We start from the raw sequence: 25,736 nt of genomic DNA on the forward strand, positions 1-25,736 counted from the left end.
CATTAAGTGGCTCGAATAATGTTTTGTGGAAATCGAAACTTAGAGAGGTGAATCTGCCCATTGTTTCCTTCGTGCTTGGGGAGGGCAAAAGTGTGGTGGTAAGCTTACAAAAGTTATCACACAGCAGTCGTTTGTACTCTTATTTATTTGGCATTTCACATAGCAGCTTGAATTCGACAGATAAGTGGCCTGGCTTCAAAGACGACTGGAAAACCTGTTGCATTAGAAACGAGACGTTGCATACTCATGGACTGATTAAAAAATAAAATAAATCACAGACACAAGATGCACGTTACTCAGGCATCCACAATACAAACAAAGCCTGCTAAACACCACATCATAAAATTGAACTGACACTGTGCATTTATAACCATCATTAGGCACAGGCCCACATTACAAAATAAAAATGCATTTTTTTTAGAGTCCCCATTAACACAAATCAAAGGAGTCGGGGGCTTCACTTAAATTAGGCATGTTAACGGCAACATCAAGAGGACGGATTATTCTAAATGTCCATCTCGGTTTCCTGAGATTGGAAAAAAAAAAACATTACTGTAATGCTCCAAATAAATAGGGGAAGAGTTCTTACTTGTGCACCAATTTGGGCTTTAGAGCAAAAATCAGGTTGTACTGGTAAGTTCATGAAAAATAGGACTTGAAAATGTAGTGATAAAACAACAAGACTTATCTCATCGGATAACTTTCCATAATGCTCTTGGGCATAAGCTGATCAGATGAAAAAGAAGAATACAAAAGTACAAAAGTACAGTTAAAACCCAAAGAGTAGTGAGACGGGAAGATGTGCACTTGTACAGCTGAAAGTGTCCCATCATCCGTCATCAGACAGACAGGCATGGTCACTTTCTCAGGACAGTGATAACTCAGCAGGAAAAGGACACCAGGCCATTCACCCATTAAGACATGTCCACACTGAAGCCGGACCACATACGCACAACAATGCAATAATCATTTTAAGTCTGTCCTGTGTGTGTGTGTGTGTGTGTGTGTATGTACATGTGTGTGTTTCATAAGGCACTCATTGCTCACTGCTTAAAATGATCATAATCAAGCCACTGGTATTTATGCAAAAATAAACATTTGACAGTGAAAACTCATTTAACTAATATAAACAACATTGCACAAGGATAAGAGAAATAAAAAAAATGTCAAGTGTCTGAAAAAAGAATCAAATGTAATGCTCCGCTACATGCACTGTATGTGTGCACTCCAAAAGAGAACAGGCTCTTTAGAACGTCCCTGTGGATCACACAACTCCACCGCACTCAAGGCCACTCCTGCGGCTCTCGCCGGGAACTCTTGACTCCTCAGACTCTCTTGTGGGTTCCAAGTCAAGGCACTTCAGTGGGTGTGAGTAAGGGGGATTTGGGGGCTACTGCTGCTGCTGCTGCTACTGCTCCACCTACAGGCAAGGCCCAGGCACTGCAGGCCTGGTCCACACCAGAAACAGAGCGAGAGAGCAGACAGTGCAGGCCAGCCCCCTGGAATGTGTCCACTGCCAAGGCAACGACCCTTCACCCTATGCCCAGACCAACTTCACTCTGGCCCGCCAAGCTGTGTCGGGTCTGCAGGTGGACTGGCCGGCTCTGGGGGGCTCTGCTGCTGCGTGAGCGGTTCTGCTGGAGCAGCCGCAGGTCCAGTGGACAATGCAGCCGTCACACTGTGCTCTGAGCCAGTGGACTCGACTGTGGCCTGCAGCACTGCAGCACTGGGCTGCGGTCTGTCTGCTTGCTGCGGCTCCGAGCACTGGGGGGCAGTGTCCGTACAGGGTCCCGCCGGGGGCGGCAGTGTGGGGGGGGCGGGGGGTGTAGTCCGCGGGGGTGGGGGCAGCTCGGTGTGGTGGTAGTAGGGCAGGAAGGGCCGCTCCTGGGCGCACAGACGCATGGCCTGGTAGGTGTGCGTCAGCAGGGACGGGAAGCGGGACGTGAAGTAGGCCACAAACTCGTCGGGGACGGAGCCCAGCGTCTCCTGCACCTCTGGGGGCAGCTCCCTGTAATGGTGCTTCTGCAGTCCAAAGGGAAACACATTAGAGGCATCTACACCAACTTAAAGCAACACGATGAATCAATTCCCCCTTTTGTCAGTTTTGCGTACCGAGTAGCCGTTTAACACCAAGGGGGTACCAAATTTGTCTAAAACAGTCCAAAAGGGCAAGCCCCCACCCGCGGCAACAATGTTGCATAATGCAATGCGCATATTTAGTGCAGGTGCGCATCAGCATTGTCAGAGACACCACTGCCCTTATTGGAGGTCAGTGTGGCTTCAAAATAGGTTTGAAGAAGTTATTTTATGGTACAGAAACCACATTGTGTTGCTTTAACAACTCAATGTCATAGTGTAATTCAGCTGAATACTTGCCTTATTCCTCATCGCACGCATGAGATCCCTTACAGATCCACCTTTATATGAGCGGAACTTACGGAGATCTGAAAAAAAAAAAAGATTTATATATATATATATATATATATATATATATATATATATATATATATATATATACACATACACACACAGACACATTTATAAAACACCATCTTTAACCAAAAAACTTCAAAATCATTACTTTTCTGACAATCCTCTGTTAAAATCTCCCAATGACAAATATATGTAAAAGATTTCCCTATAACTTACAACATATCAAATGTTATCTTTATGGTTTTCTTTTTTTGTTTGTTTGGCCAGCAGATAAGCTCTCTTGTATGTAGGCTAATTGTCTTCCTCAATGAAAAAGCAGGCGTGCCTACTGGTGCCTATTGGAGACCAGTCTCTGACCTGTTTGCAAAGGCACTGTAATGTGTTCTCTCCAGTCTCCCTTCACCACGGCCCGCCCTCCTCTCTCCAGTTGTCGTACGATTGGTCCGTCCAGCGGCTCTTTCTCGATCCTGTCACTCACGTCCTGTGAGATCAGGGAGTTACACAGACAGTAAGCAGCTGCAGTTGCGTAGTATTGGCACATGCATCACAATAAGAGTAACATACAATGAATGAGGGGCTACTGATAAAAAAAAACACAAAGGAAAGCTTTGGGAAAATAACATAACATGAATCTATAAATAAAATTAAAAGACATGGTATAAATTCCAATATTCCTCTACTTGGTAGAGTAGATTTTCTTGTGTGTGTTTTGTTTGTGTGTATGAATTGGATAGTGAACCAGACCAAAGGTTGGGTCTGAAGGGCAGGGTGCAAGGTGTGTGAGCAGGTCTGTATAATAATTATGGTATTTAGGAGGAGGGTGTGGTATTAGGAGTGTAGCATGGCTGGGTGTGAAGGCCGCCGTGTGTGTGTGTGTGTGTGTGTGTGTGTGTGTGTGTGTGGGCACTGCTGTTCAGACCTGGAAGAACTGCAGCTGCTTCTCCAGGCTCCAGAAGAAGGGGTGCTTGAGCACGCGCTCCGCCGACGGCCGCTGCTCCGGCTCCATGCTCAGCATCTGCTGGATCAGCTCTCGGGCCACAATGTCCTCTGGGGGGACCACACACACACACTCAGTATAGCCATATACTCCCCCTTTTTTACAGTTTTTCACAATTGCTAAAACACATTTTTTGAAACTGTCAACCCTTTTTCTCAAAACTGTAAACACAAATCCCAAATCTCAAACTACATCTACAAAAACTGACAACCTCTGCAAAACTGTACAATCGCCTCAAAACAGTAACTATGCTCAAAACCAAACACTGTCTTCAGATAATCTCACAAAGCAGTAAAATGAGAACACTACTGAGCAGTCATTAGACACTACATCAAAAAAAGGAAAACACAGTGTTCAGGGCAGCTCATATAGCTCCAGGAGAAATGTTCATTGTTTACAATACAGTAAATGCATTTTGCATCTAAAAAACAAAACAAAGCAAAAATATTCCATAACTCATTGGATTCAACATTTACTGTAAATCCAGTAAACATAAAGTACTGAGAATGGGGGTTTGTGTTTACAGTTGAGAAAAGGGTGGAAGGTATAAAAAAAAGTTTTAAGCAGTTGTAAAAAAATGTATACCGGAAAAGACAGTCAACCTCTGTCCAGCTCCCAAGTCATTTCAGTACTGTAAATAAGAAGCACATTGCAGTCTACACCCTACAATGTATTCTTAAAGCCTCACTGATAGTTTCTGTCCATTGTTGATATGAACCTGCACTGTTCAGCAACCTGTTCACTATCTGAACTAGCTTATATTGGTTGTGTTACATAATTTGAAACGAGTGTGATGAATTTTGAGTAGTTGTGTTTAACCTACGGCATTTGAGCTTTCTTTGTGTTCACCTTTTGCCACTTGTGGTTACCATTATGCTTCACAAGTGCATCACAATGCAAAAGGAGTTTTATTGCATGAGAATGTGTTTAGAGCAAATTGTGTTTTATATGTGAAAACTGTTTTAGGTTTTGCCAAAAGGGTGATCGATTCAAGAAATGTGTTCAGGCAACTGAGAATTTGGTTCAGAGATTGGAGTTTAGTGTTTCAGCAACTGTGAAAAACTGTAATAACTTTAGCCCCCCCTTCACCAGGGCAAAGCAGATGACTGTAAATTACCTAATAATGTGTTAAAGCATCAGCCAAGATGGGCAGGAGGGATTAAAAAAACTGGACCAAAGTTGCAATCAGGTCATGGGTGTTAAAGCCTTTTAAAGGAAGTAAAGTAGGCAAACAGGAAATAGACAGCAGAGATGCTAAAACATGATAAAGTGTGTGAGAAGAAAATAACGCCTGTTTGATTGTGCCAATAATCGCTCATCACAAGTATTTTTAATAGGCTCTGAGATAGAGCTCCATAGGGCTTGAAGCAGGGGGAATTTCTGTGCCTGAATTGATTCAGACATTTTAAAGCTATTTTTCCCCATTAGAGGTAATCAATAGATCTATTTTTGGTGCTTGAACTCCGGGCATGGTGCGTGAGACGCTAACGGCCAGGCCAGGGCTCTGTGAGCAGGGCCTGGAGGGACCGAGCACCAGGCCTCACCGTGTCTGTCCGGCTGCAGCTGCTCCAGGCTGTAGGTGCCCTGCAGGATGTTGGCCTGCCGCTGCAGGGACTTCCCAAACGGGTGGCTGCCGGAGGACACCACGTAGTAGAAGACACAGCCGGCCGAGAAGATGTCCACTGTGCATGTCTGAGGACGGGAGACCAGCACGAAGAGGAGAGGCTCACGTTAAAGATCTGCACTACACAGTCTGGTATTACAATGAATACAAGAGACACACATTTGCATCATAATTATACTATAAAAAAGCTACATATCTATATCTGGACAACATATGAAAAGAGAACCATATCAACACTAATCAGTTATTAACTGACTGATTTTCAAAGTAAAAATCTTCAGATCCTCTGTGTATGAATTAAACTATTCATAAATCGCTCCTTCTCCGTCTACATGCCAATCCTACCGTCCTGCTACCTACCGGGTTGTGCTTGCAGTCTTCGCTCAGGACCTCGGGGGCGATCCAGCCCTCGGTGCCCGGCACGCCCGAGCGCCGGCTAAAGCTGTGGCGGCCCGCCGCCAGCTTCTTGCACAGGCCAAAGTCCGAGATCATGGCACGCACGCGCCCGTGGGCGTTTGGCATGGACACCAGGATGTTGTGGGGCTTCAGGTCCCGGTGCACTACAGCAGAGGAGGGGGGCAAAGATTCTTAGTTTTAGTTCCATGGATATCCTTAAAGGGTCACAGTTAACATTCCACTGTATGAGGACCCTGTTTTCTCTATTATATTCTCACAAAGTGAAATGGACCTTGATTCGAAAATATATATATTGCTATTTTTACACTGTATACATATCTGATCAATGTATACAGTGTATAATTTGCTATGTTGCATTGATCTATGTTAATTTGGTCCATGCATTTCACATGATAGACTAACTGTGCCTGTCATTGAAACTGGGGCCCCATCGCTAATGGAAATAGCAAACATACATAGCATTAACAGCTCTGCCAAGCTCAGGATGATTGGTTCAAACGGTTACTTATCACATTGTATCAGAATTACTATCGAGTAGACACATGAAGGCTAAAGGGGATGTTCATGGAAATCTTGCCATGAAGGTGCCTAGATTGAGTACCTAGGCCCCAGGACGTCACTCTGGACTTCCGTAAGAGCTTACCTATGTTGAGTGAGTGGAGGTGAGTCAGGCCGGACATGGCCTGCTGCAGCAGAGAGACAGGCTCCAGACCGTGGCGGTCAAAATCAGGACGCTCCACATACTGTCACAACAGAAACACACAGTGAATTACTCCATACCGACATCACCATAAACAGTGAATTACTCCATACTGACATCACCATAAACAATAAACAAATAACCTCTGTCCAGCTCCCAAACTCTAATAGACTCTGATCCATACATACAACATGAGAGCAAATAAAGACAGCAGGGATCGTCACTGTAAATCGATATCCAATGGATTTAAACAATTGAGCAGGTGAAGGAGCTTAATGATTTGAGTAAGCGACAGCGAGAGGGAGTGCTCTCTGTTGGGGCTGGTGCCCTACCTCCTGCAGTGTGGCCGCACACAGCTCGATGGCGATGTACTGGAACTGGCGGTCGCGCTCGGTGCAGAAGTAGCGGATGACGTTGGGGTGCTCGTCCGACTCCCGCAGGAGCTGCACCTCCCGGTCGGCGAAGCTGAAGCACTCCGGAAGGATCCGCTTCACTGCCACCGAGCGGTTATCAAACTGACCCCTGTGGAAGAGCCGAGAGGAGCTCAGGAACTATCTCAGACCCGATTGCATCTTAAGAGTTGAGCTTGAACCTAAGATTAGCTCCTTCCAGAAAGTTTTAGTGCCTAACATTCAGACTAACATGGTCTACTCTTTGAGGGCGGAGTACTGAGCATGAAATAGTTAAATGTGCAGCACGGCCATGGCCAACACACTGATAACACCTGTGTGTAAAATCTGGAAGGGAACAGGCCACCCATCATATCTGACTGCCACCACTGATATACTGCACCAGTCCAAGGGCCCAGGCGATTAAACACCTGTCCAACACCACTCTAGACTTCTCACCTGTACACAATGGACCCAGGGCAGGCGATTAAACACCTGTGCAACACCACTCTAGACTTCTCACCTGTACACAATGGACCCAGGGCAGGCGATTAAAGACCTGTGCAACACCACTCTAGGGCAGGCGATTAAACACCTGTGCAACACCACTCTAGGGCAGGTGATTTAACTCAATCGGGCAGGCGATTAAACACCTGTGCAACACCACTCTAGACTCCTCACCTACACAATGGGCCCAGGGCAGGCGATTAAGTATAAGTATATAAGTATATATACTCTTTCTGGTCTCTGCATTTATCCCAATCCGTGAATTAGTGAAACACACTCAGCGAACACACAGTGAGGTGAAGCACACACTAATCCCGGCGCAGTGAGCTGCCTGCAACAACAGCGGCGCTCGGGGAGCAGTGAGGGGTTAGGTGCCTTGCTCAAGGGCACTTCAGCCGCTTTCTACTGGTCGGGGTTCGAACCGGCAACCCTCCGGTCACAAGTCCGAAGCGCTAACCAGTAGGCCACGGCTGCCACATTAAACACCTGTGCAACACCACTTTAGACTCCTCACCTGTCCACAATGGGCCCAGGGCAGGCGATTGAACACCTGTGCAACAGCACTCTAGACTCCTCACCTGTACACAATGGTGCCCTCTGCTCCATGGCCCAGCACGTTTTTGGGGTTGAACGTGATATTGCCAACTCTGACAATATTTGACTCATCTTCTGGAAACCAAACAAGCAAACAAAATGAAAATGTCAAATTTACATTGCGTCACCAATGGCAATAATACCTTACTCGAAAATCTCCCATCGTCCCCTACTGCATCACAGACCACAAGCGAACCCCACTAAACTACAGCATCCACCAGTGCCCATCGGTTCAGGTCACTGGGCCGCCCTCTCTCTCACTCACCCATCTCGTCGTGCTCGTTGGCGGAGCTGCCCAGCTCGGACACGGAGAGGTTGGAGTGGTTGGAGGCACGCGGCGTGCCGACGGGGCTGCTGTGGTCCGAGCTCTCGGCGGCGCGCAGCAGGAAGTCGTCGGCGTCGGGCGGCAGGGCGTCCGGCGGCTGGAAGAGCAGCTGCTGCCGCTGCAGCAGCTCCAGCTTCTGCTCCATCTGACGCTGGAACTGCTGGTGCTGCAGCTGCTGCTGCTTCTGCACGCTCTGGACAGGGCCAGGGGTGTGTGTGTGTGATGGAGAGAGGGAGTGTGTGCGCATACGTGTTTGTTTTGTGTGTGTTTATGTGAGTCATTGAGTGAGACAGAGAGAGAAAGCAAAGTGAGAGAGAGGGAGAGAGAAAGAGAGAGCAAAGTGAGAATGTGTAAGAGTGAGGAAAAAAAAGGGGAATTACCATTAGCATGGATGAGAGAATGACTTAGCTGCTGTCCCCCAGCAAAATGAACTGAAACTAACGTCACTGACAACGTCAAGATACTAACAGGAAAAATTCAGTGACCACACGTGCGATTACATTATTAATGGACCCAGAGCTTGTGGTGTTCTGCTCCAGCTGGTGAGTCAGTGCTGCGTCCTGTACCTTTGGGTAGATGATGACAAAGGCCACCCATCCGGCTAGCAGGAAGGTGCTGAAGATGATGGTGGCCATGTCCTTCAGCATGGAGTCCACCGGCGCCTCTGGACGCACCACACGGCCCGGCTTGTCCTGGATGTCTGTGACTGGAGGAGGCCCACTGGTCTGCTCCATCCCGCTGTCATTCACCTTCTGATAACACACACAGACAATAAGACTTTCAATATAGAGTAGCATGGGCAAACTATTTCATGATAAAAACTCATATTAGTACTCTAATGTCTCTCGGCCTCTCTCTCTCACACACATACACACACACACACACACACACACACACGTTGGTGGTTACCTCCTCATGGGTCTTGTCTGTGGTAGGGGGGATGACATTATGGGGGGGACGAGGCACATTCTCAGGGAAGCGCTCCAACAGGGAGCTGTGGGCATCAGGTGGCATCTCATGGTGACCTATGAAGGAGGCAAAGGCAGAACCACAAACCAACCAATCAATCAATCAATCAATCAATCAATCAATCAACCAAATCAACCAACCACCAATTAACCACCAATTAACGTTTTTCATGAGACGTATTCTAGGTTCTATAGCTTTGGTTACATTCACCTGGTAGGCAAGGGACAAGTTGAACCCATTGAACATCGTTGTCTGCAGCTGCCTCTCAGTAGGCTACATCTCTGTTTTTCAGCAATGTCAACATTTCAGGCATCAATAAAGGTGATGATGAAACGTTATCCCATTGTTCAATATTTGATAGCCTGTCACAGGAACGTTATTTCGCTAAAATCGCCCTGATTTGGTGCATCGATAACATTAGGGGAGAACCTGCATGTAGCCTAATGGTAGCCTAACTTTTTTTCTCTGTTCAAAACTCGATTTAAACGAAGACGATAGACTTTCTTAGAAGCTGTGAAATTTGGCCAGAAAGGAACATGTCTTCCCTCTGAAAGTTGACACAAAATTAAACAATATTTGATCATTTAACTTCAACTGAACAGCGACAGGTTTTGGTAGGCAGTAGACTCAGCAGACGTTAAATTTCAGGTGAAAAGCACATTCACAATCATAATTTCTCATGGTATAGGACACGTTGAACCTCATGGGCAAGAAAGGGTGCAGTGACTTTATTTGACCACTAGAGTGCAGTAGTCTCAACAACAACATGTGGCGCATGTGAATCTTGCAGTGTGTGTGTGTGTGTGTGTGTGTGTGTCCAGTGTGAAAGCCTTTACCAATAGGTGTGTGTTCTAGTGGGAACAGCAGCAGATGGGCACTCGTGCAGTTACGGCAGCTTGTTTCTTTATTTTCCTCAGCATGTGAGCATACACATGTTTGTTTGTGAGTGTGTGTGTGTGTGTGTGTGTGTGTGTGTGTGTGTGTGTGGTGGAGCAGCAGCAAGTTTGCAGCAGGTGTTTAAACACAACATTGATATGCTATGAGTGTTTTTGTGGAACGTTCCGACTGTGTGAATCCAGACGGTTATTGGCACATGCAGTGCATGGCTGTATGGACACGTGTGTGGAAGCATGTGCATATGTGCACACCTTATCAATAACCTCAAGTTTCAAGTTCACATGTGTGCTCATATGTATGCAATAGCTTGTCCTACTGATATCTAGTCAGAGTCTAGTGATGGTTACAATGGGAATTGAACGGTTGGGTGCAGGAGCCTGTGCAGCACATGCAAAATTACTTTCAAGATTTTCTCACACTGATGTCCGCATTTATGCGTTTTCCAGAATTCTGCAGTAGGAAATCCCATTCTCTGACACTACTTGTATGTGATTGTTTGTCCCTGTATGTGTGTGTGAGTCAATAGTGCAGTACCTATGATTAGAGGGTGGTTCCACATGAAGTTGATGTGCCTGCGCTCCTCCAGGGCAGTGCCTGGGTTGATGTCTGTGCTGGGGGTGATGACGCAGCCCTGCCCCTTGTCCACGCGCCTCTGCTGGCTGTTGGGGCCCTCCAGCATGGGAAAGGTACTACCCCGAGGCTGAGGACGGACATGGACACGGACACGGACACGGACACACACACACACACACACACACACACACACACACACACACACCTCATCAGGAGCCACTCATGGAGATGCAGGTGCTGAATGATAGTCACCTTTGTGACAGGACAAACATATTGACTGTTATCTCACAAAAAATGTCAGTTGTCAGTTGTTTGTATTAGACACAAACACAAAATGCATACATAACTGTAGACCATTACTGCAAGTGCATCTGCAGTGTTCACCCAGATACACACCCACATAAACACTAGTTTTCATCTCTCCGTCAGTACTGGAGACACAGTTAAGAACACCTTAGATACACCTGGATTATGCACAGGTGTGAAATAAACAGTGTTTTCAGAGAGGACAGTCCCCTTAAACATCCATTTAGTCCTGAAGTAAAGCCGTTGCACATGTCTGTAGGTGTAAAGTGACAATAGCACACTGGAATAACAGGTCTAAAGGATGAGAGTGAACCGTTGAAGGTGCTTCTCTTCTCTTTACAGGACTGGCAGGGCTGCTCTGAACACACGTGAAGAGGTAGCCACCAGTGAGTGGAGGCCAGTGGACTGTGTACTCTACTCTTATTCGAGCATCTGGCCGCAGGCATTTTCCACACAGGGATTCCACAAGTGTTTGTCAAGGGTCCTCGTAGTTAAGAGTAAAGAGCCTTTCCACCCACTCTAAAAAAGGTAAATGGGAAAGCCAAAATGGCTGAAGTAGAAACTGGCTCTGCACCTGCCTCTGGAGCTGAGCTGCCTCCCTACATGAACAGGAAGCGGCATGACCAAAAATGGCCGTGTGAGACACTGATAATATACAAGGCTTTTTGAGCAGGGTTGCTAGGCAATGTTACTTAATATTTTTTCGTTCAATAGGTAAATCATCATGATCATTCATTCCAAACACATGGAGTCAGCTATGTGGTTGCCCAGCAACAAAGCTGCTCCATGCATCATCACCTTGAGGCAAACTTGAGGGTTGGGGTGACCATAACCCTCCTGGCTAAGCGCCCTGAGTGTGGCCGACTCTTTTTTTTTTTTTTTTTTTAAAGTCAATTAAACCAGATGCACGTGCTTTTGCGGTCCTGCTGTGGAGGTCACGCTGTCCTAAACTCAAGAGGTCACTCACCATGACTGTGACCCCGTCGTGAACGAGAGAGGGCGAGGCGTACAGGCTGGTGGAGTAGCGACCCACATACAACGTGGCCCTGCCGACACACAAACACGACACATTTCAGCAGGAAGGGAGGGGAAAAAAAATATTATTTGAAACTTTTGCTCATATAGACAGCATGTCGAGGAATAACAACCAATTAATATCCTTTACATAAAATATGGAGAAAAACATTACAGTATGTAATAAAATACCCTGGTTTGTGAGCTTTCTTGCAATATGTAAATCATTTAATATGATAAAGACTGCTACTTTTAATGGAACGTAATGTAGTGCAGATTAGCTTGCCATTTCATCCAATACACTTTTTGAAGAACAAAAGTTACAAGTGTAATATTACATGGGAAATAGGCTATATGAAATAGAGAAGACATAACTAACTCAATAATAGAGTAGGAGCAAGTGTCTGTATCTAAAATCACTCCCACCAATCAAGCACATACACTGCATCGTTTCTAAAAGGAAAAGCAGCCGTTAAGCTTATTTTAAAATTGCATTCAAACTTTTCAATTATCAGAAAAACTAATATGGTACCAAACCATCAACGTAATAACAATGTGCAAACATACATTTAAAAACAGTTACAGCAATGACACTGACAATGACAAATTTTGGCTTGGGTATAAAGCTTATTATTATGACAGCAATACTCCTTTACACAAAAGTAAAGTCTTCGCACCCTCTTCCCCACCTAATAACCCAGACAACAATTCAAAGTGTCTACAAATAGAATATCAAGATGAAACCATCAGCCGTTCTGAGCCACTGCACGCTCTTGGAGACGGCTGGGTTTTGAGTCAGTGAGCAAACTGTGCTAGAACTTGTGAAATCATAACCAAAGGGGACAGCCTGTGCAACGTTCCCGGCCAAACACGCCAAACAAGCCAAACAAGCCTGAACACTCTGTCCAGCTGAGGCAACCCTTCACATGAGCAGAGAGGATTTGCCTCTCTGGCTTGGAAGTCACTGCCTGGAGGCATTGAACACAATGCCGGTCTTTGGGGTGTTAAACATCTCAGAGATTTTGGGAGGTAGAGAGGTGTCTGACTTCAGAAAGTAAAGTCCTGCCACATTTTGGTTCCAACCATTCACTTAATCAGCCACTTCTCATTAGCACAATTCTTAAGCCAGGTAGATCAGCTAATTAGTAAAATCACATGTGTTAAGTGCACAGGTAGAACCAATACATGGCAGGACTTTTACTTTCTGAAGCCGGACTTTTACATCTCTGCCCACACCCCCCACTCCACCCCTTCATAGTGCCCTTAGGATTGCACAAGATAGATAGATTTCAAAATGATTCACTCTAAACATCTGAGGGAGCTTTGGAGTTGCCTTCAACGCAACCCTCACTGTCTACACAACTGTTTCAGTCTTGTACAATTTGAGACAAGACAAAAATACATCATGGGAGTAGCCAAAAATGTGATTCTGTAATCATTACAGAGATACCAGACTTCAGACGTAATACCTTAAGTCGTGTAAACGCATAATGTTAAAAATAAAAATTGGGAAAATTCCTATGACAGTTCTTGAAAGCCACATCTTTGGTCATGTTCATATAATGCCAAGGCGTCGCAAAGCTGTTGTGTGGAAGGGGCATAATGTTAAAAATAAAAATTGGGAAAATTCCTATGACAGTTCCTGAAAGCCACATCTTTGGTCATGTTCATATAATGCCAAGGCGTCGCAAAGCTGTTGTGTGGAAGGGGCTTACATGAGCTTGTCCTTGGGCTTCTTCTCCTCTGGGAAAGGGTACGCCCAGCGCGTGATGCGGCCCACCTCTCCGGACATGAAGGTGAGGTAGCGCAGCGTGTCCTTGGCCATGTTGGTGTGCGGCAACTTGCGCAGGCCCTCGCGCTGCCACATGTACACGGCCACCACCGGCGACTCGTAGTTCTGCACCCACTGGACGTCGCCCGACTCGCTGTCCACCGTCACCACCAGCCCGTCGCTGTTGGACACAAAGTGGGCCATTTCTGCCACACAGACAAGACAAGAGGAGGTGGGTGTTAGAGAGCTGTGACACAATAGGCAGAATTGGAATATGAGTCAGTTAGGGTTCGCATCACATGGCAGGTTGGGCTTGGTGAGATCACATTAAATGTGGGAGAGGAAATGGATTATGTTAGGTTCAGTAATCTATTGCTTTACGGGTTTCAAGGATTGAGCTTTTCATTTTTAATATTATATTTTTTTTTTTATCATAAATCAATTATGTTTACATTGATACATTTGATGGAATTATTAGCTCTAATATATAATATACAGTTGTTGCATGCCAGCTGAGTTGCAGTAAATCATTAGGTGGGGTGTGTTGAATAAGGGACTGTTTACAAAGACGAGCAACACATTTCACTTTTGGAGTTCAGAGTTAAGAGGGATGTCAGTTACAACATATTTAACTAGTGTCTTAATAGCACCCAAAACAGGAATTCTCTTGTGAAATCCATCCCTGAAACTACTCTGACAGCAAATTTCAACTGAAAACTAAAATTTGTTAGCTTAAGATCCTGTCCATCTTCATAGATCACCGGACTTCCTGCTAACAGCAAGTCAGTGCAGTTATGTCCACAACTGCCTTGTGTACATTGTTATGTCTGCGTCATGCTAAGTACACAGTCTAGTATTGTGAAATGATAACGACTGTGAAAGCATAAACCACTTTCTATGCTGCTCCGTCTGGAGAGTGAAGTGGCGCAAGATAAACTCCAGAGAGAGTCAAGCTGTTCTCTTCAAGAATCCTTATTTAAGATGGAGGGCGAGAAGTGGTGGAGGAGGATGAAGCTCGTACTGTATAGGGTGTCGTCGTCAGGCAGAGTGGAGGCGTAGTCTGAGTAGGTGGCATTCCAGCGCAGCTCTCGACTCTTGGTGTCATACATGGTGATGGTGTACTCTAAACAAGAGACACAGAAATAAAGAAAACAATACTGAAACAATTCATTTTCCAACGCCGTTTTTGAAGTCGTTTTTTTATGTCGTTTTACGTTTTTTTGTTTACTACCTACCTGTGCGTCCAAGGAAAAGCAGAGAAGATGAGGGGCAAAGCATCTCAGCAAAAGACGAGGTCAGGGTTTGTTGTTTTTCACCCGTTAGTAGGTCAACCACATACCACACATCCTGCTTCTTACCTGCACACACACGCAAAAACACTTTAATGAGTCACTCCATTGCGATCACTTCCTACAAAACACCCACACCTTAAATAAAAAACAATACAAAATGATAATACACAATCACAATTTTCTTTGTAAAAACAACAACAACAACAAAAACAAGCCACTGAGTAGCAGAACCAAAGCTGAGACACTGTGGCTTGAGTGTGTGTCAGCTATTTGTGACCGTTGTCCGAATGTTAGATGGCGTGGCCATCTCCTACTACCAGAGGTTAATAAACAGAGAGTGGGAAGCTGCACCGCAGTTGAGGGCCACTAACGTCTGACCACTTCATTAACATGGACAAACAGGACGCTGGTGATTATCTTCTCCTCACGCCACACAATGGGCTGACAATGGCTTGAAAACCCATCCACACCCGCACATAAAGCACTCTCTCTTTCTCAGTTCCTCCCTCTCCTCGCTTGGCTAAGGGGAGTGGTAGCAGCAGACGGATTGTTCTGGTCAGTGTGGGCAGCGTGGAATTGCATGAGAAAAAACCACAGCGCTGCGACGCCCACCTGCCAGGCCGGCCATTTGGCACCCCCGCAGTTCCGCAAACGGGCGTTTGTTTGCCGAGTGGAAGCACTGCAAAAATGCCTGAGCTCCTCGCCATGCTATGGGCTACAGTGAGCACTATGGATAAGACCTAAAGCACACGTGAAGGCAGTAGGGAGGAATCAGCAGTAGACTTTAGGAGTGATGAGGAGGAGGAGGAGGAGGAGGAGGAGGAGGAGGAGGTGGTGGTGGTTGTGGTGGTGAAATTAAGCCAAGCCACTGTGCACACTTAAAAGAAGCCATTGAGGCACAGGACTTCCACAAACAACGGTAGACTTTATCTTCAAATCGATTTGCATTGTTCGGCTCTGGGAGGGCGAGGCAGAGGCAGAGGCAGCCGGCTGAGCTGGTTGCGGTCGCGTGAGGACGCCACGCGGCTGTTTGGGTGTGACTGCTTGAGACAGCGGGAGCGGGAGAAGGAGCGGTGAGAGGGGCGGCACCCTTACCTGTGTACAGGAGGCCGTCCGTGCTGCGGCATGGGGAGGCCTGCACCAGCTCAGGGATGGTGAAGGGAAGCTTCTGCAAGAGCAGGAGGCAACAACACATCAATACACACACAAAGCATGGCATGACTGTGATGGGCTTCTACTGGGCCCTGCACGGTCACAATAGCAAGATTTAGCAACACAATAACAAAATATAAAGACTCAGAACTGGACAGTGAAGAAAACATATTGCTAGTGGAAGTGGCCACAATAGTCCTTCTTAGAACACACTCAGTCCAATAGTCCTTCTTAGAACACACTCAGTCCAATAGTCCTTCTTAGAACACACTCAGTCACTAAGGGGGTCTTCCCACAGCAGGACTGTGAGCTGAACGGACAGAGTGGCCAGGTTACCAGAGAAAGAGGAAGCCGCTGTGTCTATGTAGCAAGAAAAGGGGAAGAGAGTCGTGAGTGTGTATGGCCTCACCGTCAGACCCTCGTTGTTCTTCCCACTCAGAGAGTACAGGCTGCCATCGTTAGGGTCTGGTAGAAATGCTGGCCTGCAAAAGAAAACGGACAAAGCCTGAGAAAACGACAACAACACTACCAAAACACTATATTCCCTTGCTCTTTGAAAACTGTTGTGATTCCTAAAACTATCTAAGTACTTTATCTTTACTATAAATATTAATTGTAAGTCTGAGTATTGCAAAGGGCAGGCTGGGATGTTAAGTGCAAGAAAGTTCATGTAAAGGCCTGTGGATGCGTGTATGTAATAATTAGGAGAAGGCACTTGTTCCGAGACCATCTACATGTGCTATGAATGAACCATCCAGTCGCAGGAAAAGGTCATCGCACGTTAAACTTTCTAAAAATGGTCCATTATCTATTAGTCTACGACAGGCCCTCACTGGATGGTAGATATAATGGCAGTTTGGGTGATGAAAAACACTCACACACACAACCATATCCAATCACACATCTTGCATGATCATGGCCCTGCTGTTACAGCCTCTGAGGGGGCACTGTTGTTGTGCAAGAACACGTCTGCAGCGTACTCTTGCACATGGATGCAGAAGCACATCAATGAGGACTTGTGTGTTTTTTTTTTAATCAGTGAAGACTTGCAAAAATGATCCTCCTCTAATAGTGTGAACAGGAAAAGAGATGCGCGATCAGCAACTTGTGAAGTTCCTGTTTGGTATCTTTCACAATCACATATCTACAGACTGGAACACACACACACACACACACACACACACACACACACACACACGTTCAAACATACTTACTCGGCCACATGCGTAGGGACCTGAAGAACAGGATCTGCAGGAGAATGACAGATAGGCTTTCAGTTAGGATTCCCGCACATTATCACACTCTCATGCAAATACTGAGGTCATGGATCAGCTGCAAGGCTCTGCACCAAATACTACACAGAAAAAATACAAGCACTTCCTGCAGGTATCATTAGAAAGTTATTTGGTGCCTTTTTGTGGCATGCCTCCGATACGGCAATCCGACACACGTAAAATTGATGCATTTGCTGTTGTAACTCCAGAGGCAGACCTCCACCTTCACAAATATTTGCATTGGCATTAGAGGCTTTTTACAAATCACCAAGGCACGGGCCTTTACCCACGAGGGATAGAAAATGGCACCCGGGGTGAAAACAGGAAAGACTGTGGATACACAACTACGCTAAACAGGCCTGCTGATAACACCTTAATATTACACAAACAACGTGAGATGATAGCACAGGCACACAAGGTCAACCATTAGGATGGTCTATCAACATGTTCAAATGCTGTACTTGGAGGAGGGGGCTTTGAGGGCCAATTTTGAAGTGTCACCAAGGTTCTTGATCCATAACAGAGCTTATAAGTTAAGAGCATATTTAAGTTGATGTTGACTTGCCATAACCAATAGGTATTTTACTCATAAAAACTTCTAAACAATTAGCAAAGAGGACCTATTGCAAGACTTTAGTTTTCTCCTAGCCTTCTAGTGGTCTTGTTTTAGTACTTTGACATGGCCTTTGCACCACCAGTGAAATTCCTGCGCAACTCGGTCACAGCAAAGTTACAGTCAGCAAGTTGGCAGACCAAACAACATGGGGGAAAAAAAAAGAAATGATCTCTGGTCCAATCTTATTAAATCAAGTTATGACAAACCAGCAGTATTTGAAGTATAGCCTAAACACTAGAAGACCTTTGCTATGTCAACACAAGAGACATCCGTCTCTTCCACTGAAGGGTAAGCTATATACCGGACGACTTAGCCAGATGGAGTGTGTGGCGGACACCAAACCCATCCACACGCATGGCCAGCTGCCACTGTTGAAAGACCAGCGGAGGTGCAGCAGGTTACCATGGTAGTTGGTAGTAAATACATATACTGGAAACTGGCTGAAGAGCGGAAAGAGCACATTATGCTACATTATGTATTTAGGGCACAGGACATTAACAGTCACACAGTGGCATTTTAGCATGAGGACAATGAATGATGTAGAAATGGGGGCCTGACTAGGGACTGCTCTTAGCCACTGCTGCTGGACTTGATGGCCGTTTATTTGTCCCCTTGCTGTGGACTTGTAAATGATTGCTAGAGTCCGTGGAGGAGGGCTACAGAAGGGGAGGTGCGCTTTGCACTGGCATGACCTTGGTAATCTCAACATCACGCCTCCCCACTGCAAAAGAAAGCTCCCCATTATCTGCATTGCATATACTCTACAAAATTTGCTAACATAAGCCAAAAATAAACTCTCTCTGCTGAAGATACTGTATGTAGTTAAGTGATAGCATATCTATGCCACTCCTACCCTCCTAAGTTGGATAAGGGCAGTACATGTTTCAGTCATGTATTTTCAAGTTTGATGTTATTGTTTGGTGCAAACAGCAGAAGTAGTGAAACTCTGAAGAAGAAACACTTTTCTGTGTTTTTTGACAGTAATGACAATAGCTCCTTTTTCAAGGCAGAGTGCACTTAAGTGAAAGAGAGACTGATAGAATAAACAAAATTGTTGGAAAGAAAAAGCGAAGAAATGAGGAAAGAAAGAAAATGACCCTGGGTATCTACGAACATGACCCTGGGTATCTATTCAGATACCCAAGTATCAGTATCTATCCTCATAATGACAATAGGTGAGCTGGATGCAGTTTCTCATGGATAGACATCCCATCAGCCTAACCTGATGTCTAGGCTTTATCCCAATAGGTGGGGGGTGTGGGGTCTTGTGTAGCTGGGATATTATGAACACAAAGCATTGGGCCTATGGGGAACAGCCCAAACGTGTATCTGAGCCTCACCAGCCTGTTTCTCAGCTTACCTTCCTTCAGTGTCCATTGGATGGAACCCGATCTCTTGTTGACGGCGTGGAGGTTCCCGTCCAGCGTGGACACAAACAGGAGACTCTCTGGCAGTGAGAGTGTGGCTTCACAGAAACCCTGCGAGAAAGACAAGTAACGTTGAACAACAAATCTAAGACTACTTCTGAAAAATCATGCAGCCAGACAAGCTATTCTCCACTGAACACCCTCAGAGGTTATATATATGCATCATGAAGTAAGAAGACTCCTGTAGCAGTTACACACCTATTGCCAAAAGCTTTAGCGCCTACAAAAGTAGCAGCACAACTTATTTTAGGCCATGCTAATGATACTACACCAATAAAAAAAGGCATAGTGACAGTATAGTTAAGAGCCATACCCTCTGCAAATGGCTGGATTTCCTGGACAAATACTTTGCCAAGTATGTTTAAATTCACACTGGTGTACAAAAAACATTTGCTGACAGCAAAGAAGCTGACAATAAGAAATATGATAAATTCATGACACCAATGTCAAACACTATTAGGACTCTTGCGTCTTCAAAAAGCGAAGAAACACAATCGGTTATTGGTGAAAAGTGCAGGCTAAATGTCTGCTAATTATAAATGAACTTCACGAGATTGCACCTGAGGAAAGTTGCCTTTGACTTACACTCATGCATCATAAGCAAAACATTAATGACAAAGGCAGTAAGACCTAAGTCTACAATTATACATTCTTGAAGCAAACCATAACAATAAGGCTCATCGTCTGTACTAAGAAACAATTGCCTATGCCCCGCCAAGACAAAAACTTGACACAAGTTTGTAACTCCAGAACCGGCTCTATAGAACACTGCAGCTGAAGTGGAGAGCGCGGCCAGGACTCCACTGGGATCCTGCCGACAGCGCCACGCCATGCGGAGGACAGCAGGGTGACCTCTCAGTGCGGCTTACTTTCTTCCTCATTTCTTATTCTGGAGCCCTGTTCTTTGGGCTGTATTTGTCACAGACCAGGTGCAGTGTGGGCTGACTGGGTGAGGGCCACATATCACATGTGCATCTTCTGCTCTCCCTCAAGGCCTTGGCTCAGGCACACTCATCACCATGGGGAGATATGGACAGGGCCCAACACAAACTAAATAGGCTGTCGTTGGTGGTGGTGGTGGTGGTGGAGGAGGAGGAGGTGGTGGTGGTAGTTAGGCAGCGGAAAGAGAGTTGGGAAAATACACAGGAAACCAAGCATGACCAATCGAAAAACGTTACAAAGAAAAAGAAAAATATAGCGAGATACAAAAGAAAGATTATTAAAGTAAGAGGCGGACAGAACCTGCATGTTCTGCTGTTTGTGGGCGAGACGGTGAGAGGCCTTTTCTGGGTGTGGGGGCAGAACAGCTCATCCAGCAGTGCTCTTAGATCACCAGTCTGGCAGCAGCCAGAGAGAGAAGGGTGGGGTGCATATCACTACTGAAAGCCTCTATTTCTCAACCTCAGGCTAAAAGCCAAGCACTGGGCCAACGTTGCTTCTGCCCATAAACAAGCTAAGCAGTTAGCTCCAGAAAATAGCTAGCCTAAGGAAAAATACCCCCTATGATTTCCAGTGGATCACTGATCTGAATAGTACTGAAGAAAAAAAAAAAAAAAACCTTGGTTAGATGTGACAAATAACCCGGCTTGTAGGCCTTAAGGCAAACCAATCACATTTCCCTAAACAGCAGCTGTATAACAGGTCCCTTCCCACCAGATACTTTAGAAAGGGGAAGCACCAAGGGGCATAATGGAAAGGCAGTTCAACAAGCAATCAGAACCCTAGTGAAGTTACAGCAGTTTAACAAGCCTGAACAAAACAATACCAAACTGTATGAACTCCTGCTGGACTGCCCCCAACCTGGATACTGCAAGACCAGAGCAAACACTGAGCACCTGGAACTTCCCACTTTACAGCAGCCTCGAAAAGGGGTGTCCAAAACAGGAACAGAAGATAACCAAGGCGCTACTTTCATTCACTGGCACTATAAATTCCTTTTCTCACTTTCAGTAGCAAAAACGCTTTCATGTTCTGAAAGTGGCCCATCTGTTGAGTCCTGTTTGGAACCAGTAGGCTGCGAAATTCTAATGCTGCATTCTGATATATCGCTGTGAAAAGTGAGCGCGGAACATCGGGCCCTATTTTTGTAACTTTTTACATCAAAACGTCTTTTCTCATCGCTCCAGTCAGACATTGCGTAATGTCCATTACATAATGGTGTACGCCCAGATGTGCTAAAGCTAAAGATGTGGACAACAGCGTGGGCTAGTTAAACTCACTCCTCTGATGAAGCACCCTCAAAACATTTAATACTAGAGTAACAGTTTTTAGTCAGTCAAAATCAGAATGCACTGTAGTCACACTTGGTAAGAGGTTATGGTTAATTCAAGATAAATGACACAAAACCAGACACAGACCATATACATCTAGGAGACAACAAATGAGTCTCTAAATTGAAATGTGTGCATGTGTGTGTTTGTGCTGTGAGACTGCCAGTTTTCTTAACGGAGTGCAGAAAACACTTATCAAGAACATAATAAAGCATGTATGCTTGCCTGTATTCACAGCTAATCTCAAAGGAACAATTCTAAATAAGGCTAAAATCTCCATCCTATGTTATGTTACCTAATGCTGTTCTAGACTAGAACTAACCTATTCACTAGTTCTAGAAATCATGTGACTTTTAATCCAAGTCTAGTCTGTGTGGTGCATAGACACAAGCCTATAGCCTTCATAATTCCCACAACAAAATGACCATTCTTGCTGCAGCCCATATTGCCAGCTTCGGTTTAGGTGCAAGAGATGACATTTAGAAAATATTGAATAACCTTAATAATATTTTGAGCCTGTATTTAGTCATTTTAAGGTATGTCTATGTACATACAAGGTTTTGCCCCACACTGCTCCCAGTCCCAACCCCAGGCAAAAGCATTTTTTTGTTTAGCAAAGGATACTCAAACATTACTAAAACGTTTCACTGTTTTTTTTTAGTGCCTGTACACTTAGGGCAGTAGAGCAGACAAGGAATGCCACAGCAGGGAACATGTTTGTGAATCTGATATAAACAAAGGACAACTTAAAAATGTCAGCCCAAACATCCCATACACAGTGCAAGGCTGCCTGGGCCTTGCTATGTCACACTTTGCCAATCAATAGGCAGATACTTCTAGGTCAGAGCTCCCTATGTCAACAAAGACATACACCCATCAGTACTCTGGGCTCTGGGCGAGCGTCACGTGGCTGCAATCACAGAAGCGTAGGGTGCACAGCATGCCGCAGCTACACAGAGCCCTGCCGAGGCCATGCGCCGTCCTTGTGAGAAGAGCTGCAGACGGCGCACGGATCCTGGACCACTCTGGACCACGCCGCGTTGCCTCTTTGCAATTCTCATCTGCTCAGAAACCACGGCAACACCTGCAGGTCACCCAGGCGGGTGCAGATGAGTCATTTGCCATGCAGCCCCATGTCTCTGCTTATTCCACTGGAGCCTCTGCATATAATCATGTAAATGGGAGTAACAGAGGTGCTGGTGGGCCATTAGATTTGAGGAACACAGAATGTGCCTGCGGCTCCAGGCAAAAAAGCCCACTGCTCTTACAGGAAAGTGATTAATTACTCCCTTATCCATTTATAATAACCCACACACACAAACAAAATGCTCTGAAGGGACCACAAACTATTAATAGAAACGCTTCCCTTCATGTTCAACTCAGTATAACATCTTACAAAAAAGAAATAAATCCTAAAAGGGTGTAAACCATCTCTGTTCCAAATGATTAAGTGTAAGGCTTCAGCCCCCCTGTTTACAGACATTCCGACCACCATTGTCATGTAAGACATACAGACAGATGAAGACCCCTGACACAATGACAGGTTTAATGTAATCCACTTATCGCTTAACAAGATTGCCTCATGAGCAAAGTAAATTTGACGTGAATTTGCTGACATTTTACCTAGTAACCAAAAACCAATAAATGTTTCACAAAATGCCAATATAAGACATGGTGAGCTATTCTATCCTCAAATGAAAATGCAAATTAAAAGTGAATAAACGTTACCATATGCTGAATCTATTCACACAATATTACCGCCCGAATTATAAAATTGGAGAGTCGATAGAGGTTTTGGGGTTGTATAATGGGAAAAGGATGACAAAACAGGAAATTATGTTAAGAAAATATTTTGATTATTACAAATATTTCGACGCGATGGACAAGTTCCACTCAAGTCTCAACTGAGGAGTTATTTTCTACCAAACGCACTTCCTCACATTGGCCATATGTAAGCAGCTACTTATGTGAAAAACAGATACACGCGCTTCACAAGAGCCGTACACTCAGAATAAATACATTCAGTTTAATAAAATACATACTTATTGCTTGCTACTTGTTTACTCTAATCGGTGTTACTGTTTAGCTAGCAGGCTAGCAATTTCCCAATCCATACTTACCGTCTGTGGCACAATGCAGGAGATCAACGTGAAAATGCACCACACGAGGGCCCGACTACACACTCCCCACATCTTCCAAATAGCAAGTCAAGTTCATAAACACAACAAAAACTTTGGTAAGTCGAATACTGCCTAAGAGAAGACTAGAACCACAAATTTCAAATTGCGTCCTCTTCCATGCTGTTTGTGTTTCTGGCCAGCTTGTCTTGCGCCTGGTTACTACTCCGTCTGGTCCTTTCCTGTTAGCGTACGACTGGGATGTGACGTCACTAGATATATGACGCAAAGGAGTTACTTTTCTGATAAACTTTCTCTCCAATATTAAATATTATAATAATAAATTAAAGATACATGCATTTGAACCATTTGCCGTGAATGTAGATTATCTGGATGACTTAAGAATTTGAGACATTTTTTTAATGAAGTATACACCGGAAGTACGTAACCTTAAAAGGGACGAGACATTTCTTTTGGCACTTCAGTACTCCTGAGACCACTCGTTCTTCAGTTCGCGCAGGAATTAGGGACTAGGACGGTCACGTTTAGCTCTACGAAGTTATCAGAGGCGAGCTAGCTGCCTATATAAGTATGTTTTTCTCAGATCTTAGACGATGGACCGATATCCTTTTGTTTACAATAACTAATTTATATCATAGTGGCTAGGCCTACAGTAGCCTAAATGCCACAGGGCCAGAGAATGTCTGACGGGGCCTGCTGCCGCTAGAAAACGGTCCTGTTCTTAAATGTTTCCCTTTACAAGCAACGTTGCTTAACCAGCAAGGCGCTTGAATAGGTGAGTTGTATTTTTGGTCGATAAAGCTGATGCTTTGAGTGATAAGTGGTTAGCATATATGATCGAAATTGTCAAACTAAATTGTGTTCAAACGGTATTCTTTGTAGATCTGCGGTGCATGCATGCATACCGGCGTGCCTCGCCTTGGCACGTGGTCGGCAGCATGGTCTCTTCAGCAGAGGAACGCAGTTAGGACGCCCAGGTTAGTATATTGTATATCCCACTTTACCCGCGTTTCAAAATTCAGAATGATGTTTATTGCGTTAGACTTCTGACTCACGATGAAGTTATATTTTATAAATTCACTGACGATTAAATTACCGATAGGCCTAGAGTATTTTATTGGTGGGTACTACTTTGATTAAAAACCTTTTGATCTTGTTGCAGGAATGGGGAGTATGGAATAGTTATGTTTCAAACTAAGAGGTGAAGATCAAAACGGTCCTAAAACCTTGCCATGGCCTTCAGAATGAGGGGTATGTATTCTCATGGCGACACAAGCAGCCTCTTTCTCTATGAATGGCAGAACTGATATGTGAAGCTTATTTTGGTCACGAGTGATGACATTAATGCGTTAGACTTCTGATGAACCATGAAGTCAATCTTTTGTTACTGACTTGACTAGTCTTGTAGCCTAAATAGTAAAACTATTTAAATGCCTTTGACCTGATAGATTTACCTTTTCCCCAGAATGGATGATGGTGCCAACTAGGATGAAGACACGAAGATATATTTTCAGATGTGCTTTTTAAAGCAAAAATAAATTCACTTTCCTAACATGGCTGGTGTCTTGTTTTTATTTAAAATACTGGCACTGCCTTTGAACCTGTGTTGCCCTCACCGTGGTTTCATAGGCCAAGCTGCAGTGCGATATTAATGTTCTTGTTATAACTGGGGCCTCTTGGCACTTTCACCAAGTTGCTCTTTTAAATGCAAGTTACATCCTTGATTCTACATAATTGTATTTGTATGTCATTTCTGTCCTGGAGCAGATGTGTTAAGACACTAGGCTTAATGATATTACTCCCTTTGACCAGCCCAAGCATAGGTGGGTCTCAAAGAATTAGAATATTATGGAAGTTACCCCCCCCCCCCCCCTTTTTTTTTTTTATTTCAAAAAGTGAATCTTTCATATATTCTAGCTGCTTGCACACCTTTTCTTACCATACTTTCCATGAATATGCTGTGATACACCCTGCCCTTTCAGCAATGATCTTCTGTGGCTTACCTTGTGGAGGTTGCCAAGAGTGTCTTTTTGACAACTATGTAGTCTGCA

General features: G+C 44.8%; 1 protein-coding gene, 1 long non-coding RNA gene and 1 other non-coding gene across 3 annotated transcripts; 2 read left to right on the top strand and 1 right to left on the bottom strand.

Annotated features, from left to right (window-relative positions):
* Positions 1-127: 127 nt before the first annotated feature.
* Positions 128-23,891, bottom strand: ern1 (endoplasmic reticulum to nucleus signaling 1). The gene is made up of 22 exons (XM_076265231.1): positions 23,668-23,891; positions 19,211-19,328; positions 17,175-17,208; positions 16,370-16,442; positions 15,904-15,976; positions 14,752-14,874; positions 14,538-14,639; positions 13,461-13,722; positions 11,699-11,777; positions 10,387-10,552; positions 8,896-9,011; positions 8,553-8,738; positions 7,927-8,179; positions 7,646-7,736; positions 6,504-6,693; positions 6,115-6,214; positions 5,415-5,614; positions 4,975-5,122; positions 3,353-3,480; positions 2,791-2,914; positions 2,377-2,444; positions 128-2,022 (listed from the first exon to the last, which is right to left on the bottom strand). Exons 1-22 carry the CDS (start codon positions 23,737-23,739, stop codon positions 1,555-1,557), a joined length of 3,174 nt encoding a protein of 1,057 aa, XP_076121346.1. The 5' UTR covers positions 23,740-23,891; the 3' UTR covers positions 128-1,554.
* A 261-nt stretch (positions 23,892-24,152) lies between these two features.
* LOC143101952 (uncharacterized) lies at positions 24,153-25,237 on the top strand. Its single transcript, XR_012982538.1, has 4 exons — positions 24,153-24,460; positions 24,568-24,662; positions 24,848-24,936; positions 25,151-25,237. It is a non-coding gene; the product is annotated as an uncharacterized LOC143101952 (long non-coding RNA).
* A 32-nt stretch (positions 25,238-25,269) lies between these two features.
* Positions 25,270-25,405, top strand: LOC143103386 (small nucleolar RNA SNORA50). The gene has a single exon (XR_012982803.1). It is a non-coding gene; the product is annotated as a small nucleolar RNA SNORA50 (small nucleolar RNA).
* The last annotated feature ends 331 nt before the right edge of the window (positions 25,406-25,736 follow it).

The sequence above is a fragment of the Alosa pseudoharengus genome, unplaced genomic scaffold, assembly GCF_046254945.1.
Source record: "Alosa pseudoharengus isolate Yale_2024_CS ecotype anadromous, Long Island Sound unplaced genomic scaffold, YU_APseudo_1.1 YU_APseudo_1.1_scf_4, whole genome shotgun sequence".
NCBI lineage: Eukaryota > Metazoa > Chordata > Actinopteri > Clupeiformes > Clupeidae > Alosa > Alosa pseudoharengus.